The following is a 16,259-nucleotide window of genomic DNA, read 5'->3' as shown; positions in this document are numbered from 1 at the left end:
TGAGCAATACCAGTGAAGCTTCTTGTTGAGTTGAGAAGCCATCATGTCTATTTGTGGGCAGCCCCACCGGTGGATGATCTGATGGAACACCTGATGGTGGAGTCCCTACTCACCCGGGTGGAGATCGTGACGACTTAGGAAGTCTGGTTCCCAGTTGTCCACACCCAGAATGAAGACTGCTGACATGGCTCTTGCAGTTCTTTCCGCCCAGAGGAGTATCTTTGACACCTCTCGCATGCAGGCTCTGCATTTTGTCCCTCCTTGTCGATTGATATACGCCACTACTGTGGCGTTGTCCGACTGTACTTGGATCACGTGATCCTTGAGCAGAGGAGAGGCCTGAAGCAGAGCATTATAGATCACCCGAAGTTCCAGAATGTTGATCGGAAGGAGGCTTTCGTGGGCTGAACTGCGCCCCTTGGGTGACAGCCCCCAATCCTCTCAGACTCGCATCCATCGTTAGGAGCGTCCAATCCTGAATCCTGAAACTCCGGCCTTCCAGGAGATTGTAGGACTGTAACCACCACAGAAGGGACATCCTGGCCTGAGGGGACAGCCGGATTAGCCGGTGCATCTGTAGATGTGAGCCGGACCACTTGTTCAGGAGATCCAATTGAAATGTTCTGGCATGGAACCTCCCATATTGGATTGCCTCATATGAGGTGAACATCTTTCCCAGCAATCGTATGCAAAGATGGATGAACACTTGAGTAGGCCGGAGCACCATTCAGACCATCTCCTGAAGTGTTCTTGCCTTGTCCTCTGATAGGAACACCTTCTGTACCACAGTATTCGGCAAAATCCCCAGGAACGGGAGCCACTGAGTTGGCTCCAGTTGGGACTTCTGTAAATTGAGGATCCATCCATGGTGTGACAGGAGATGGATAGTGTGGTCGATATGGAGCAATAAAAGCTCCCTGGATCTTGCTTTTATCAGGAGATCGTCCAGGTAAGGGACCACATTGACCCCCTGGACCTGGAGTTGGAACATCATCTCCACCACCACCTTCGTGAAAACCCTCAGAGCTGTGGACAGGCCGAAGGACAGGGCCTGGAACTGGTAGTGATCGTCCAGCAGGGCAAACCTCAGGTACGCTTTATGAGGTCGCCGAATCGGAATATGAAGGTAGGCATCCTTGATATCCAGGGCGACCATGAATTCCTGTTCCTCCAGGCCCGCAATCACTGCTCGCAAGAATTCCATTTTGAACTTGAAAACCTTAAGGTAAGGGTTCAAGGACTTGAGATTCAAAATGGGCCTTACCGAACTGTCCAGTTTCGGTACGACAAACAGGTTGGAGTAATAACCCTTGCCTTGTTGTGGTATAGGTACTGGAACAATGACGTGGGACTGGACCAACTCTTGGATGGCCTGTTACAACGTAACCTGCAAAGCTGGTAAGCTTGATTTGAAAAATCGTTGGGGAGGAGCACCGTCGGACTCCAGCTTTTAGCCCTGAGAAATTAGATCCCTGACCCAGGCATCCTGGCAGGAAGCATCCCAGATGCGGCTGAAGTGACGCAGATGAGCTCCCACCTCGAGATCCCCTCGGGGTGGGTGGGCACCGTCATGCTGAGGTCTTAGCAGAAACAGAACTGGTGGTCTGGCCCTGAGAGCTGGTGCTTGCAGGTTTTCTTGACTTAACTCTGGTGTTTCTAGTTGCATTTGAGGCACCTCTGGCCTTAGATCGAAATCTGTTAGACCGAAAGGACTGTACAGGCGGCCCCGTGTAGGAGCGTCTCGCCGGCGGGGCCCCATAGGGGAGAAACGTGGATTTCCCAGCCGTTACTTTGGAAATCCACGTATCCAACTCAACCCCAAAAAGCTATTCCCCCGAAAAGGGGAGGAATTCCACACTGCGCTTTGATAAGTCCTAGCATTAATATTTCCCATCTCCTTGAGCGAGTCACACAGGATGCGTGTGGTGTCCTGAATGTGCTTGAGGAGAGTCACCATAGTGACCAGGGGCATAGCCCCAGAGAGGCCCTCCTGAATCTGAGTAGCCCACGTATGAATGGCATGGGTCATCCAGCATCCAGCTATGACCGGCCTTTGCGATACACCTGCTGCCATGTAAATAGATTTTAGTGTAGTCTCTATTTTCCGGTCCCCAGGATCCTTTATGGTCTTGCTCTGAGTTAGCTCCGCCCCCTCCAGTGGCGTCAAAGCTATAATGATATTTCTACTGGCAAAGCCTCCTGTGTGGCTTAAAAACGTTGCACAAGTGCTAGTTCAAGCTAATATAAGCCAGTCTACACGGGGGGCTCTAGTGGGACCCCCCAGGAGGGTCCCGTATGCCGTGTCCGCGGTCTGTAATCACCACAGACGTCACCTTCAGGCTAGTGTTAGGGGTGTGCGGGGTGCTGCGAATGTGACAGCCAAGGCACAGTGCCCCGCTGAACAAACAACCTCTCAGGACGGTGGTCCTGCAGCGGGGAAGCGGCTTTGCACCTCGCAAGGCTGGTGAACGCCCCCCCCCTAACTTCCACGGTGCATGTATGCTGTTGCCCAAACAGCATATCAAAAATAATAAAAGTTGAAAAGAAATTGAAGAAATCTCTCTGGAGCTGCAGAGATGGGCATCCTCTCCTGAGGGCACTTTTTTCTAAACTGCCTGTGGGAGGGGGCATAGAAGGGAGGAGCCAGCGCACCCAGTGAGGAAGTTTAAAGTGCACCGGCTCCTTTGGATCCCGTCTATACCCCATCGTACTAAGGCTCCCCAATATCCCTTATGGATGCTATAGAAAAAAATAAATATCATTCAATTACACAATTTCTCTAATTAGAAAATGTTACATCATTTTGTTGATATGTTGGTCATTGTGATTTGTTGTGGGGTGGCTAAAAAAGCAGAGGCGTATTGGTATCAGCTTCTGGGCGTGCCCTAGTGTTGCACTGCAAATTTGTTGTAGAGGTTCTGGTGCCTTATGTGAGAGGCACATGCTGAGAGAGCATAGACTGTCTCCAACATCAGTGATGTGCCGCTGTGTGACCGATGTTCCATCTCAGCGGATGTGAGATGTTGGAGATGGGCATCTTGCATTTAAAATCCCTGCTGCAAATGCTGTGTGCGCATCTTAATCAGGCCCAACGTGAGCTTGTCATGAGGCTCACTGTGGCCTATTCTTGCTGCTTATTGGGATATGAGACTTTCTGTGTATATGTTTAGTTTCCAGTGAGTAGATTAATGTTCTAATGAAGAGCTACAAACAAAAAGTGTTTCAGTATGGTTGTTAATGGATTGTGTGTTGGTCAGTGGCTCATCAGGCACATGTAAAATGATGTGCGTAGGAACACGTTGTTTGATCAGCATTTGGGGCTCATTATTGTTGTAAATTTTGATTGAGGGGGGTCTGCTTAACTACTTTTAGATTCTTAGTTGAGTATAAAATCACTACATCATTTTATTTGGCTAGAGTGTATGCATATACATTTGTTTTAATTAACCTGAGAAATAATCAGAACTGACCACTTGGCCACCTCACCCTTGATCTATTATTTCATCAAGTATCAGAAAAGCAGTGTCCAAATTATCCAACAACAAGCTTCTGTCAATGTGTTTCCTATAGCAGAAAAAAAGAGGAGAAATGTTGTCAGAAACTTAGCATCTCCACCATGGCTATCATATACAGTTACACTGATGTACAGCAACAAGGTTAGGCGCCCACAAGGGCAAAAACACGGCCTCAGCTGACTGGGCTTAAAGGTTAGAAGATTCTAAGAAACTAGTTGATGCTACAGTAATATGATTTGCAAACATTTTATACTGCCTTAGATAAGGGTTTTAGTACATTCACAGTGACCACAGGTGCTCAACCACGTGCAATTACTAAAGACTGCTTGTGTTTCCTTTCTGTAACTGCTGACCTTTGTGGGGCTTGTTACACTACTCACTGCTGCATGGCTTCCAACAGCATAAAGATAAAGGGGGGAATTCAATAAGCTGAAAAACATAACAATTTACTCACCGGTAATTCTATTTCTCGTAGTCCGTAGTGGATGCTGGGACTCCGTAAGGACCATGGGGATTAGCGGCTCCGCAGGAAACTGGGCACAACTAAAGAAAGCTTTAGGACTACCTGGTGTGCACTGGCTCATCCCACTAAGACCCTCCTCCAGACCTCAGTTAGGATACTGTGCCCGGAAGAGCTGACACAAATACGAAGGATTTTGAATCCCGGGTAATACTCATACCAGCCACACCAATCACACCGTATAACTCGTGATACTATACCCAGTTAACAGTATGAACAATAACTGAGCCTCTCAACAGATGGCTCAACAATAACCCTTTAGTTAGGCAATAACTATAAACAAGTATTGCAGACAATCCGCACTTGGGATGGGCACCCAGCATCCACTACGGACTACGAGAAATAGATTTACCGGTGAGTAAAATCTTATTTTCTCTGACGTCCTAAGTGGATGCTGGGACTCCGTAAGGACCATGGGGATTATACCAAAGCTCCCAAACGGGCGGGAGAGTGCGGATGACTCTGCAGCACCGAATGAGCAAACTCAAGGTCCTCCTCAGCCAGGGTATCAAATTTGTAAAATTTAGCAAAAGTGTTAGACCCTGACCAAGTATCCGCTCGGCAAAGTTGCAGTGCTGAGACCCCTCGGGCAGCCGCCCAAGATGAGCCCACCTTCCTTGTGGAGTGGGCTTTTACTGATTTTGGCTGCGGTAGTCCTACCGCAGAATGCGCAAGCTGAATAGTGTTACAAATTCAGCGAGCAATGGTCTGCTTAGAAGCAGGAGCACCCAACTTATCGCGTGCATACAGGATAAACAGCGAATCAGTTTTCCTGACTCCAGCCGTCCTGGAAACATACATTTTCAGGGCCCTGACTACGTCCAGCAACTTGGAATCCTCCAAGTCCCTAGTAGCCGCAGGCACCACAATAGGTTGGTTCAAGTGAAACGCTGATACCACCTTCGGGAGAAACTGAGGACGAGTCCTCAACTCTGCCCTATCCATATGGAAAATCAGATAAGGGCTTTTACACGACAAAGCCGCCAATTCTGATACACGCCTGGCCGAAGCCAGGGCCAACAACATGACCACTTTCCACGTGAGATATTTCAAATCCACGGTTTTAAGTGGCTCGAACCAATGTGACCTCAGGAATCCCAAAACCACATTGAGATCCCAAGGTGCCACAGGAGGCACGTAAGGAGGCTGAATATGCAGAACTCCCTTGACAAAAGTCTGAACTTCAGGCAACGAAGCCAGTTCCTTTTGAAAGAAAATCGACAGAGCCGAAATCTGGACCTTAATGGACCCCAATTTGAGGCCCATCGTCACCCCTGCTTGCAGGAAATGCAGGAAACGACCCAGTTGAAATTCCTCCGTTGGGGCCTTCCTGGCCTCACACCAAGCCACATATTTCCGCCAAATGCGGTGATAGTGGGTTGCAGTCACATCCTTCCTGGCCTTGATCAGGGTAGGAATGACTTCCTCCGGAATACCTTTTTCCTTCAGGATCCGGCGTTCAACCGCCATGCCATCAAACGCAGCCGCGGTAAGTCTTGGAACAGGCAGGGCCCCTGCTGCAGCAGGTCCCGCCTTAGCGGTAGAGGCCATGGGTCCTCTGAGAGCATCTCTTGAAGTTCCGGGTACCAAGTTCTTCTTGGCCAATCCGGAACCACGAGTATAGTTCTCACTCTTCCCCTTCGTATTATTCTCAGCACCTTGGGAATAAGAGGCAGAGGGGGAAACACGTAAACTGACTGGTACACCCACGGTGTCACTAGAGCGTCCACAGCTATCGCCTGAGGGTCCCTTGACCTGGCGCAATATCTTTTTAGCTTTTTGTTGAGGCGGGACGCCATCATATCCACCTGTGGTCTTTCCCAACGGTTTACAATCAATCGGAAGACTTCTGGATGAAGCCCCCACTCTCCCGGGTGAAGGTCGTGTCTGCTGAGGAAGTCTGCATCCCAGTTGTCCACACCCGGAATGAACACTGCTGACAGTGCTAGCACGTGATTTTCCGCCCATCGGAGAATCCTTGTGGCTTCTGCCATTGCCCTCCTGCTTCTTGTGCCGCCCTGTCTGTTTACATGGGCGACCGCCGTGATGTTGTCTGATTGGATCAGAACCGGTTTGTTTTGAAGCAGGGGACTTGCTTGGCATAGGGCATTGTAAATGGTTCTTAGCTCCAGGATATTTATGTGTAGTGAAATCTCCTGATTTGACCACAGCCCTTGGAAATTTCTTCCCTGTGTGACTGCTCCCCAGCCCCGAAGGCTGGCATCCGTGGTCACCAGGACCCAGTCCTGTATTCCGAATCTGCGGCCCTCTAGTAGATGAGCCCTCTGCAGCCACCACAGTAGTGACACCCTGGTCCTTGCCGACAGGGTTATCCGCTGCTGCATCTGGAGATGCGACCCGGACCATTGGTCCAACAGGTCCCACTGGAAAATCCTTGCGTGGAACCTTCCGAATGGAATTGCTTCGTACGAAGCTACCATTTTTCCCAGGACTCGCGTGCATTGATGTACCGACACCTGTCCTGGTTTTAGGAGGTTTCTGACTAGAGATGACAACTCCTCGGCTTTTTCCACTGGAAGAAACACTTTTTTCTGGTCTGTGTCCAGAATCATTCCCAGGAACAGAAGACGTATCGTCGGGACCAGCTGTGACTTTGGGATATTGAGAATCCAGCCGTGCTGCTGCAGCACTTCCCGAGAAAGTGCTACCCCCACTAACAACTGTTCCTTGGACCTCGCCTTTATCAGGAGATCGTCCAAGTACGGGATAATTAAAACCCCCTTCTTCCGAAGGAGTATCATCATTTCGGCCATTACCTTGGTAAAGACCCTCGGTGCCGTGGATAACCCAAACGGCAGCGTCTGGAACTGATAGTGACAGTCCTGTACCACAAACCTGAGGTACTCCTGGTGAGGAGGGTAAATGGGGACATGCAGGTAGGCATCCTTGATGTCCAGGGAGACCATGTAATCCCCCTCGTCCAGGCTCGCAATAACCGCCCTGAGCGATTCCATCTTGAACTTGAATCTTTTGATATATGTGTTCAAGGATTTTAAATTTAAGATGGGTCTCACCGAACCGTCCGGTTTCGGTACCACAAACATTGTGGAATAGTAACCCTTTCCTTGTTGAAGGAGGGGTACCTTGACAATCACTTGCTGTGAATACAGTTTTTGGATAGCCACCAACACTGCCTCCCTGGCAGAGGGAGTTGCTGGTAAGGCAGATTTTAGGAAACGGCGGGGGGGAGACGCCTCGAATTCCAGCCTGTACCCCTGAGATACTACTTGAAGGATCCAGGGATCCACCTGTGAGAGAGCCCACTGTGCGCTGAAATTTCTGAGACGGGCCCCCACCGTACCCGGGTCCGCCTGTGAAGCCCCAGCGTCATGCTGTGGACTTACCAGACGCGGGGGAAGACTTCTGCTCTTGGGAACTGGCTGTATGCTGCAGTTTTTTCCCTCTACCTTTGCCTCTCGGCAGAAAGGATGCGCCTCTAGCCCTATTGTTTGTATGGGGCCGAAAGGACTGTACTTGATAATACGGTGCTTTCTTTTGCTGTGGGGTAGCCTGTGGCAAAAATGTCGATTTCCCAGCCGTAGCTGTGGAAACGAGATCTGAAAGACCATCCCCAAACAGTTCCACCCCCTTATAAGGCAAAACTTCCATGTGCCTTTTTGAATCGGCATCACCTGACCACTGCCGAGTCCATAACCCCCTTCTGGCGGCAATGGACATTGCGCTTATTTTTGATGCCAGCCGGCAAATATCCCTCTGTGCATCACGCATGTATAAGACAGCGTCTTTTATATGCTCTATTGTCAGCAAAATATTGTCCCTATCCAGAGTATCAATATTATCCGACAGGGAATCTGACCACGCAGCAGCAGCACTGCACATCCATGCCGATGCAATGGCTGGTCGCAATATAATGCCCGTGTGTGTATATATAGCTTTTAGGGTAGCCTCCTGCTTTCTCTCAGCAGGTTCCTTTAGGGCGGCCGTATCCGGAGACGGTAGTGCCACCTTTTTTGATAAACGTGTAAGTGCTTTATCTACCCTAGGGGGTGTTTCCCAACGTGACCTATCCTCTGGCGGGAAAGGGTACGCTGCCAATAACCGTTTAGAAATTATCAATTTCTTATCGGGGGAAGTCCACGCTTCCTCACACACCTCATTTAATTCCTCAGATGCAGGAAAAACTACTGGTAGTTTTTTCTCACCAAACATAATACCCTTTTTTGTGGTACCTGGGGTACTATCAGAAATGTGTAATACATTTTTCATTGCCTCAATCATGTAACGGGTGGCCCTATTGGAAGGTACACTAGTCTCATCGTCGTCGACACTGGAGTCGGTATCCGTGTCAACATCTGTGTCTGCCATCTGAGGTAGCGGGCGTTTTAAAGTCCCTGATGACATTTGAGACGCTTGGACAAGCACAAGCTGAGTAGCCGGCTGTCCTATGTCGTCAAACCTTTTATGTAAGGAGCTGACACTGTCACGTAATTCCTTCCATAAGTCCATCCACACAGGTGTCGACCCCGCAGGGGGTGACATCACATTCACAGGCATTTGCTCTGCCTCCACATCATTATCCTCATCATACATGTCGACACAGCAGTACCGACACACAGCACACACACAGGGAATGCTCTGACAGAGGACAGGACCCCACAAAGCCCTTTTGGGAGACAGAGGGAGAGTATGCCAGCACACACCAGAGCGCTATATAACACAGGGATATCACTATACAGAGTGTTTTCCCCTATAGCTGCTTGTATTATATATACTGCGCCTAAATTTATTGGCCCCCCTCTCTTTTTTACCCTTTCTGTAGTGCAGGACTGCAGGGGAGAGCCAGGGAGCGATCCTTCCAGCGGAGCTGTGAGGGAAAATGGCGCCAGTGTGCTGAGGAAGATGGCTCCGCCCCTTTTTCAGCGGGCTTTCTCCCGCTGTTTGTGTAAATCTGGCAGGGGTAATTTACACCTATATAACCTCTAGGGCTATATATGGTGTCAGTTTTGCCAGCCAAGGTGTTAATATTGCTGCTCAGGAGGTCTCACTGTAAAATAAAAAACCTAAAAATAAGAATTTACTTACCGATAATTCTATTTCTCGGAGTCCGTAGTGGATGCTGGGGTTCCTGAAAGGACCATGGGGGAATAGCGGCTCCGCAGGAGACAGGGCACAAAAAGTAAAGCTTTAGGATCAGGTGGTGTGCACTGGCTCCTCCCCCTATGACCCTCCTCCAAGCCTCAGTTAGGATACTGTGCCCGGACGAGCGTACACAATAAGGAAGGATTTTGAATCCCGGGTAAGACTCATACCAGCCACACCAATCACACTGTACAACCTGTGATCTGAACCCAGTTAACAGTATGATAACAGCGGAGCCTCTGAAAAGATGGCTCACAACAATAATAACCCGATTTTTGTAACTATGTACAAGTATTGCAGATAATCCGCACTTGGGATGGGCGCCCAGCATCCACTACGGACTCCGAGAAATAGAATTATCGGTAAGTAAATTCTTATTTTCTCTATCGTCCTAGTGGATGCTGGGGTTCCTGAAAGGACCATGGGGATAATACCAAAGCTCCCAAACGGGCGGGAGAGTGCGGATGACTCTGCAGCACCGAATGAGAGAACTCCAGGTCCTCCTTAGCCAGGGTATCAAATTTGTAGGATTTTACCAACGTGTTTGCCCCTGACTAAATAGCCGCTCGGCAAAGTTGTAAAGCCGAGACCCCTCGGGCAGCCGCCCAAGATAAGCCCACCTTCCTTGTGGAATGGGCATTTACATATTTTGGCTGTGGCAGGCCTGCCACAGAATGTGCAAGCTGAATTGTATTACACATCCAACTAGCAATAGTCTGCTTAGAAGCAAGAGTACCCAGTTTGTTGGGTGCATACAGGATAACAGCAAGTCAGTTTTCCTGACTCCAGCCGTCCTGGAACCTATATTTACAGGGCCCTGACAACATCTAGCAACCTGGAGTCCTCCAAGTCCCTAGTAGGCGCAAGGCACCAAAATAAGCTGGTTCAGGTGAAACACTGACACCACCTTAGGGAGAGAACTGGGGACGAGTCCGCAGCTCTGCCCTGTCCAAATGGACAACCAGATATGGGCTTTTTTGAGAAAAAAACCACCAATTTGACACTCGCCTGGTCCAGGCCAGGGCCAAGAGCATGGTCACTTTTCATGTGAGATGCTTCAAATCCACAGATTTGACTGGTTTTAAACCAATGTGATTTGAGGAATCCCAGAACTACGTTGAGATCCCACAGTGCCACTGGAGGCACAAAAGGGGGTTGTATATGCAACACTCCCTTGACAAACTTCTGGACTTCAGGAACTGAAGCCAGTTCTTTCTGGAAGAAAATCGACAGGGCCGAAATTTGAACCTTAATGGACCCCAATTTGAGGCCCATAGACACTCCTGTTTGCAGGAAATGCAGGAATCGACCGAGTTGAAATTTCTTCGTGGGGCCTTTCTGGCCTCACACCACGCAACATATTTTTGCCACATGTGGTGATAATGTTGTGCGGTCACCTCCTTTCTGGCTTTGACCAGGGTAGGAATGACCTCTTCCGGAATGCCTTTTTCCCTTAGGATCCGGCGTTCCACCGCCATGCCGTCAAACGCAGCTGCGGTAAGTCTTGGAACAGACATGGTACTTGCTGAAACAAGTCCCTTCTTAGCGGCAGAGGCCATAAGTCCTCTGTGAGCATCTCTTGAAGTTCCGGGTACCAAGTCCTTCTTGGCCAATCCGGAGCCATGAGTATAGTTCTTACTCCTCTACGTATTATAAGTCTCAGTACCTTAGGTATGAGAAGCAGAGGATGGAACACATACACCGACTGGTACATCCATGGTGTTACCAGAACGTCCACAGCTATTGCCTGAGGGTCTCTTAACCTGGCGCAATACCTGTCCCGTTTTTTGTTCAGACGGGACACCATCATGTCCACCTTTGGTATTTCCCAACGGTTTACAATCATGTGGAAAACTTCCCGATGAAGTTTCCATTCTGCCGGGTGGAGGTCGTGCCTGCTGAGGAAGTCTGCTTCCCAGTTTCCATTCCCGGAATGAAACACTGCTGACAGTGCTATCACATGATTTTCCGCCCAGCGAAAAGTCCTTGCAGTTTTTGCCATTGCCCTCCTGCTTCTTGTGCCGCCCTGTCTATTTACGTGGGCGACTGCCGTGATGTTTTTCCCACTGGATCAATACCGGCTGACCTTGAAGCAGAGGTCTTGCTAAGCTTAGAGTATTATAAATTTACCCTTAGCTCCAGTATATTTATGTGGAGAAAAGTCTCCAGACTTGATCACACTCCCTGGAAATTTTTTCCTTGTGTGACTGCTCCCCAGCCTCTCGGGCTAGCCTCCGTGGTCACCAGCATCCAATCCTGAATGCCGAATCTGCGGCCCTCTAGAAGATGAGCACTCTGTAACCACCACAGGAGAGACACCCTCGTCCTTGGATATAGGGTTATCCGCTGATGCATCTGAAGATGCGATCCGGACCATTTGTCCAGCAGATCCCACTGAAAAATTCTTGCGTGAAATCTGCCGAATGGAATTGCTTTGTAGGAAGTCACCATCTTTACCAGGACCCTTGTGCAATGATGCACTGATTTTAGGAGGTTCCTGACTAGCTCGGATAACTCCCTGGCTTTCTCTTCCGGGAGAAACACCTTTTTCTGGACTGTGTCCAGAATCATCCCTAGGCACAGCAGACTTGTCGTCGGGATCAGCTGCGATTTTGGAATATTTAGAATCCACCCGTGCTGTTGTAGCAGTATCCGAGATAGTGCTACTCCGACCTCCAACTGTTCCCTGGACTTTGCCCTTATCAGGAGATCGTCCAAGTAAGGGATAATTAAGACGCCTTTTCTTCGAAGAAGAATCATCATTTCGGCCATTACCTTGGTAAAGACCCGGGGTGCCGTGGACAATCCAAACGGCAGCGTCTGAAACTGATAGTGACAGTTCTGTACCACGAACCTGAGGTACCCTTAGTGAGAAGGGCAAATTTTGGACATGGAGGTAAGCATCCCTGATGTCTCGGGACACTATATAGTCCCCTTCTTCCTGGTTCGTTATCACTGCTCTGAGTGACTCCATCTTGATTTGAACCTTTGTAAGTGTTCAAATTTTTTTAGATTTAGAATAGGTCTCACCTAGCCTTCTGGCTTCAGTACCACAATATAATGTGGAATAATACCCCTTTTCTTGTTGTAGGAGGGGTAATTTGATTATCACCTGCTGGGAATACAGCTTGTGAATTGTTTCCCATACTGCCTCCTTGTCGGAGGGAGACCTTGGTAAACCAGACTTCAGGAGCCTGCGAAGGGGAAACGTCTCGACATTCCAATCTGTACCCCTGGGATACTACATGTAGGATCCAGGGGTCCTGTACGGTCCCAGCGTCATGCTGAGAGCTTGGCAGAAGCGGTGGAACGCTTCTGTTCCTGGGAATGGGCTGCCTGCTGCAGTCTTCTTCCCTTTCCTCTATCCCTGGGCAGATATGACTCTTATAGGGACGAAAGGACTGAGGCTGAAAAGACGGTGTCTTTTTCTGCAGAGATGTGACTTAGGGTAAAAACGGTGGATTTTCCAGCAGTTGCCGTGGCCACCAGGTCCGATGGACCGACCCCAAATAACTCCTCTTCCTTTATACGGCAATACACCTTTGTGCCGTTTGGAATCTGCATCACCTGACCACTGTCGTGTCCATAAACATCTTCTGGCAGATATGGACATCGCACTTACTCTTGATGCCAGAGTGCAAATATCCCTCTGTGCATCTCGCATATATAGAAAATGCATCCTTTAAATGCTCTATAGTCAATAAAATACTGTCCCTGTCAAGGGTATCAATATTTTTAGTCAGGGAATCCGACCAAGCCACCCCAGCTCTGCACATCCAGGCTGAGGCGATCGCTGGTCGCAGTATAACACCAGTATGTGTGTATATACTTTTTATGATATTTTCCAGCCTCCTGTCAGCTGGCTCCTTGAGGACGGCCCTATCTATAGACGGTACCGCCACTTGTTTTGATAAGCGTGTGAGCGCCTTATCCACCCTAAGGGGTGTTTCCCAACGCGCCCTAACTTCTGGCGGGAAAGGGTATACCGCCCATAATTTTCTATCGGGGGGAACCCACGCATCATCACACACTTCATTTAATTTATCTGATTCAGGAAAAACTACGGTAGTTTTTTCACATCCCACATAATACCCTCTTTTGTGGTACTTGTAGTATCAGAAATATGTAACACCTCCTTCATTGCCCTTAACGTGTGGCCCTAATAAGGAATACGTTTGTTTATTCACCGTCGACACTGGATTCAGTGTCCGTGTCTGTGTCGACCGACTAAAGTAAACGGGCGTTTTAAAACCCCTGACGGTGTTTCTGAGACGTCTGGACCGGTACTAATTGTTTGTCGGCCGTCTCATGTCGTCAACCGACCTTGCAGCGTGTTGACATTATCACGTAATTCCCTAAATAAGCCATCCATTCCGGTGTCGACTCCCTAGAGAGTGACATCACCATTACAGGCAATTGCTCCGCCTCCTCACCAACATCGTCCTCATACATGTCGACACACACGTACCGACACACAGCACACACACAGGGAATGCTCTGATAGAGGACAGGACCCACTAGCCCTTTGGAGAGACAGAGGGAGAGTTTGCCAGCACACACCAAAAACGCTATAATTATATAGGGACAACCTTATATAAGTGTTTTCCCTTATAGCATCTTTTATATATTTCTAACGCCAAATTAGTGCCCCCCCTCTCTGTTTTAACCCTGTTTCTGTAGTGCAGTGCAGGGGAGAGCCTGGGAGCCTTCCCTCCAGCCTTTCTGTGAGGGAAAATGGCGCTGTGTGCTGAGGAGATAGGCCCCGCCCCTTTTTCGGCGGGCTCGTCTCCCGCTCTTTAATGGATTCTGGCAGGGGTTAAATATCTCCATATAGCCCCCGGAGGCTATATGTGAGGTATTTTTAGCCAAAAAAGGTTTTCATTTGCCTCCCAGGGCGCCCCCCTCCCAGCGCCCTGCACCCTCAGTGACTGCCGTGTGAAGTGTGCTGAGAGGAAATGGCGCACAGCTGCAGTGCTGTGCGCTACCTTAAGAAGACTGAGGAGTCTTCTGCCGCCGATTCTGGACCTCTTCTCGTTTCAGCATCTGCAAGGGGGGCGGCGGCGAGGCTCCGGTGACCATCCAGGCTGTACCTGTGATCGTCCCTCTGGAGCTAATGTCCAGTAGCCAAAGAAGCCAATCCATCCTGCACGCAGGTGAGTTCACTTCTTCTCCCCTAAGTCCCTCGTTGCAGTGATCCTGTTGCCAGCAGGAATCACTGTAAAATAAAAAACCTAAGCTAAACTTTTCTAAGCAGCTCTTTAGGAGAGCCACCTAGATTGCACCCTTCTCGGCCGGGCACAAAAATCTAACTGAGGCTTGGAGGAGGGTCATAGGGGGAGGAGCCAGTGCACACCACCTGATCCTAAAGCTTTACTTTTTGTGCCCTGTCTCCTGCGGAGCCGCTATTCCCCCATGGTCCTTTCAGGAACCCCAGCATCCACTAGGACGATAGAGAAATATACTTTCTTTCTAGGAGCTCAGGAGAGCCTCCTAGTGTGCATCCAGCTCGGCCGGGCACAGAAATCTAACTGAGGTCTGGAGGAGGGTCATAGGGGGAGGAGCCAGTGCACACCAGATAGTCCTGAATCTTTCTTTAATTGTGCCCAGTCTCCTGCGGAGCCGTCTATTCCCCATGGTCCTTACGGAGTCCCCAGCATCCACTAGGACGTCAGAGAAATACGGTTATTTCCAGCAATCAAACTTTTCACGGCTATCGCATGAAAAGCGACTTTTTTTGAAGGTATGTGCCCTCCCACAATGTGACCTAGTCAATTGCAAATGCGCAAAAAAATGGATTTATACGATAGTTCTTGCTGGAAGACCAGAGAAAAGTGTAGGTGAAAATGGGGAAATCTGCCTGTACCCCCCAATAAGGCAAACTAATACAGGAAAACAGTATAGAAGTCTATTGGTGGTCAAAATAAAAATATTTGGGGTACTTAAATTGTGTCAAATGGTTGATATAAGCATTTTTTGTAACAATGATAGAAAGCAAGTGTTTTTCATCAAAATAAGTGTTTAAATTAAATTGGGGGTACATAAAAATGGGAATCCTATATAAGTAAAGGCTAATGCTGCTCCTCGCCTTTATGGGGGGAATTCAAGTGTACTGCGTGCCAGCGGCCACTAGATGGCGCCCGGTGGAGCAATTCAAGTGTTGCTCCGTTTGGACGTGCACAGCCATCAGTGCTGACATTACTGTTATCCTGTTCCATCATTTTGACAGGCTGGTAACTAGTAAGTATATATTTGGGTCATCTTAAGCCACTTAGAAAACAATTTTTTTTTAACTTCCACCTGCAAGACTAAAAATACTTGACCCACTCATAAAGCACCCCAATATACCTGCCCCGTACCTTGTACCCCCATTTCCATCATTTTGCACTTTTTTACCCCAAAAATTCAATTTCATTACATTTCTAAGTGCTTAATTAGTCATTCAGGGGGGTGTCCCTGGGGTTCTGAGCCAAATCTGACATTTTCACCTTAAAATAGGTATTTTTACCCAACTTTCCACCTGCTCAGGAGGAGGAGAAATTATTTTTGCGGTAAACCTATCCTTGCAGACAATTGAATAGCGTCTTTTCGCAGGTCACGATAAAACATGCTATTATTATTGCAAAAACTGCCTTTTGCAGCTAAATGAATTCCCCCCTTATTGTGCAATGTCCCCTGCAGTCATATGTGACCAATCACCGGGCTCAGAAACAAGCATTGCCCAGCTCTTCTGGTTTATAAAAAATTCACATTTAAACTCACCAACATTTCTGCAGCTATAAGAAGCTGTCTGTACATTTTACCGGAACTTATAATAGGATTTTAATTTTTCTCGTAGTCTGTAGATGATGCTGGGGTTCCATTTAGTACCATGGGGTATAGACGGGTCCCTTGGGAGCCATGGGCACTTTAAGAGTTTAATAGTGTGGGCTGGCTCCTCCCTCTATGCCCCTCCTACCAGACTCAGTCTAGAAACTGTGCCCGAGGAGACGGACATACTTCGAGAGAAGGAAATACACAGATAGTGGTGAGATTCATACCAGCTCACACATAACAAAAAGGAAATCCAAGCTAACCAACTTGGAACGATTCAGCAACGGCTGAAC

The 16,259-nt window shown here is 48.6% G+C and overlaps 1 protein-coding gene across 2 annotated transcripts in view; it reads right to left on the bottom strand.

The window, feature by feature from the left end:
* COPZ2 (COPI coat complex subunit zeta 2) overlaps positions 1-16,259 on the bottom strand; it is a 324,698-nt gene that overhangs the window by 20,187 nt on the left and 288,252 nt on the right. For both annotated transcript variants that reach the window (XM_063959624.1, XM_063959623.1), the window contains one exon: positions 3,487-3,564. In XM_063959624.1, the coding sequence (XP_063815694.1) occupies positions 3,487-3,564 (78 nt within the window). The remainder of the gene's footprint in view (positions 1-3,486; positions 3,565-16,259) is intronic.

Source organism: Pseudophryne corroboree, chromosome 3, assembly GCF_028390025.1.
Source record: "Pseudophryne corroboree isolate aPseCor3 chromosome 3, aPseCor3.hap2, whole genome shotgun sequence".
Classification (NCBI taxonomy): Eukaryota; Metazoa; Chordata; class Amphibia; order Anura; family Myobatrachidae; genus Pseudophryne; species Pseudophryne corroboree.
This window is presented reverse-complemented; position numbering and strand designations above follow the sequence as displayed.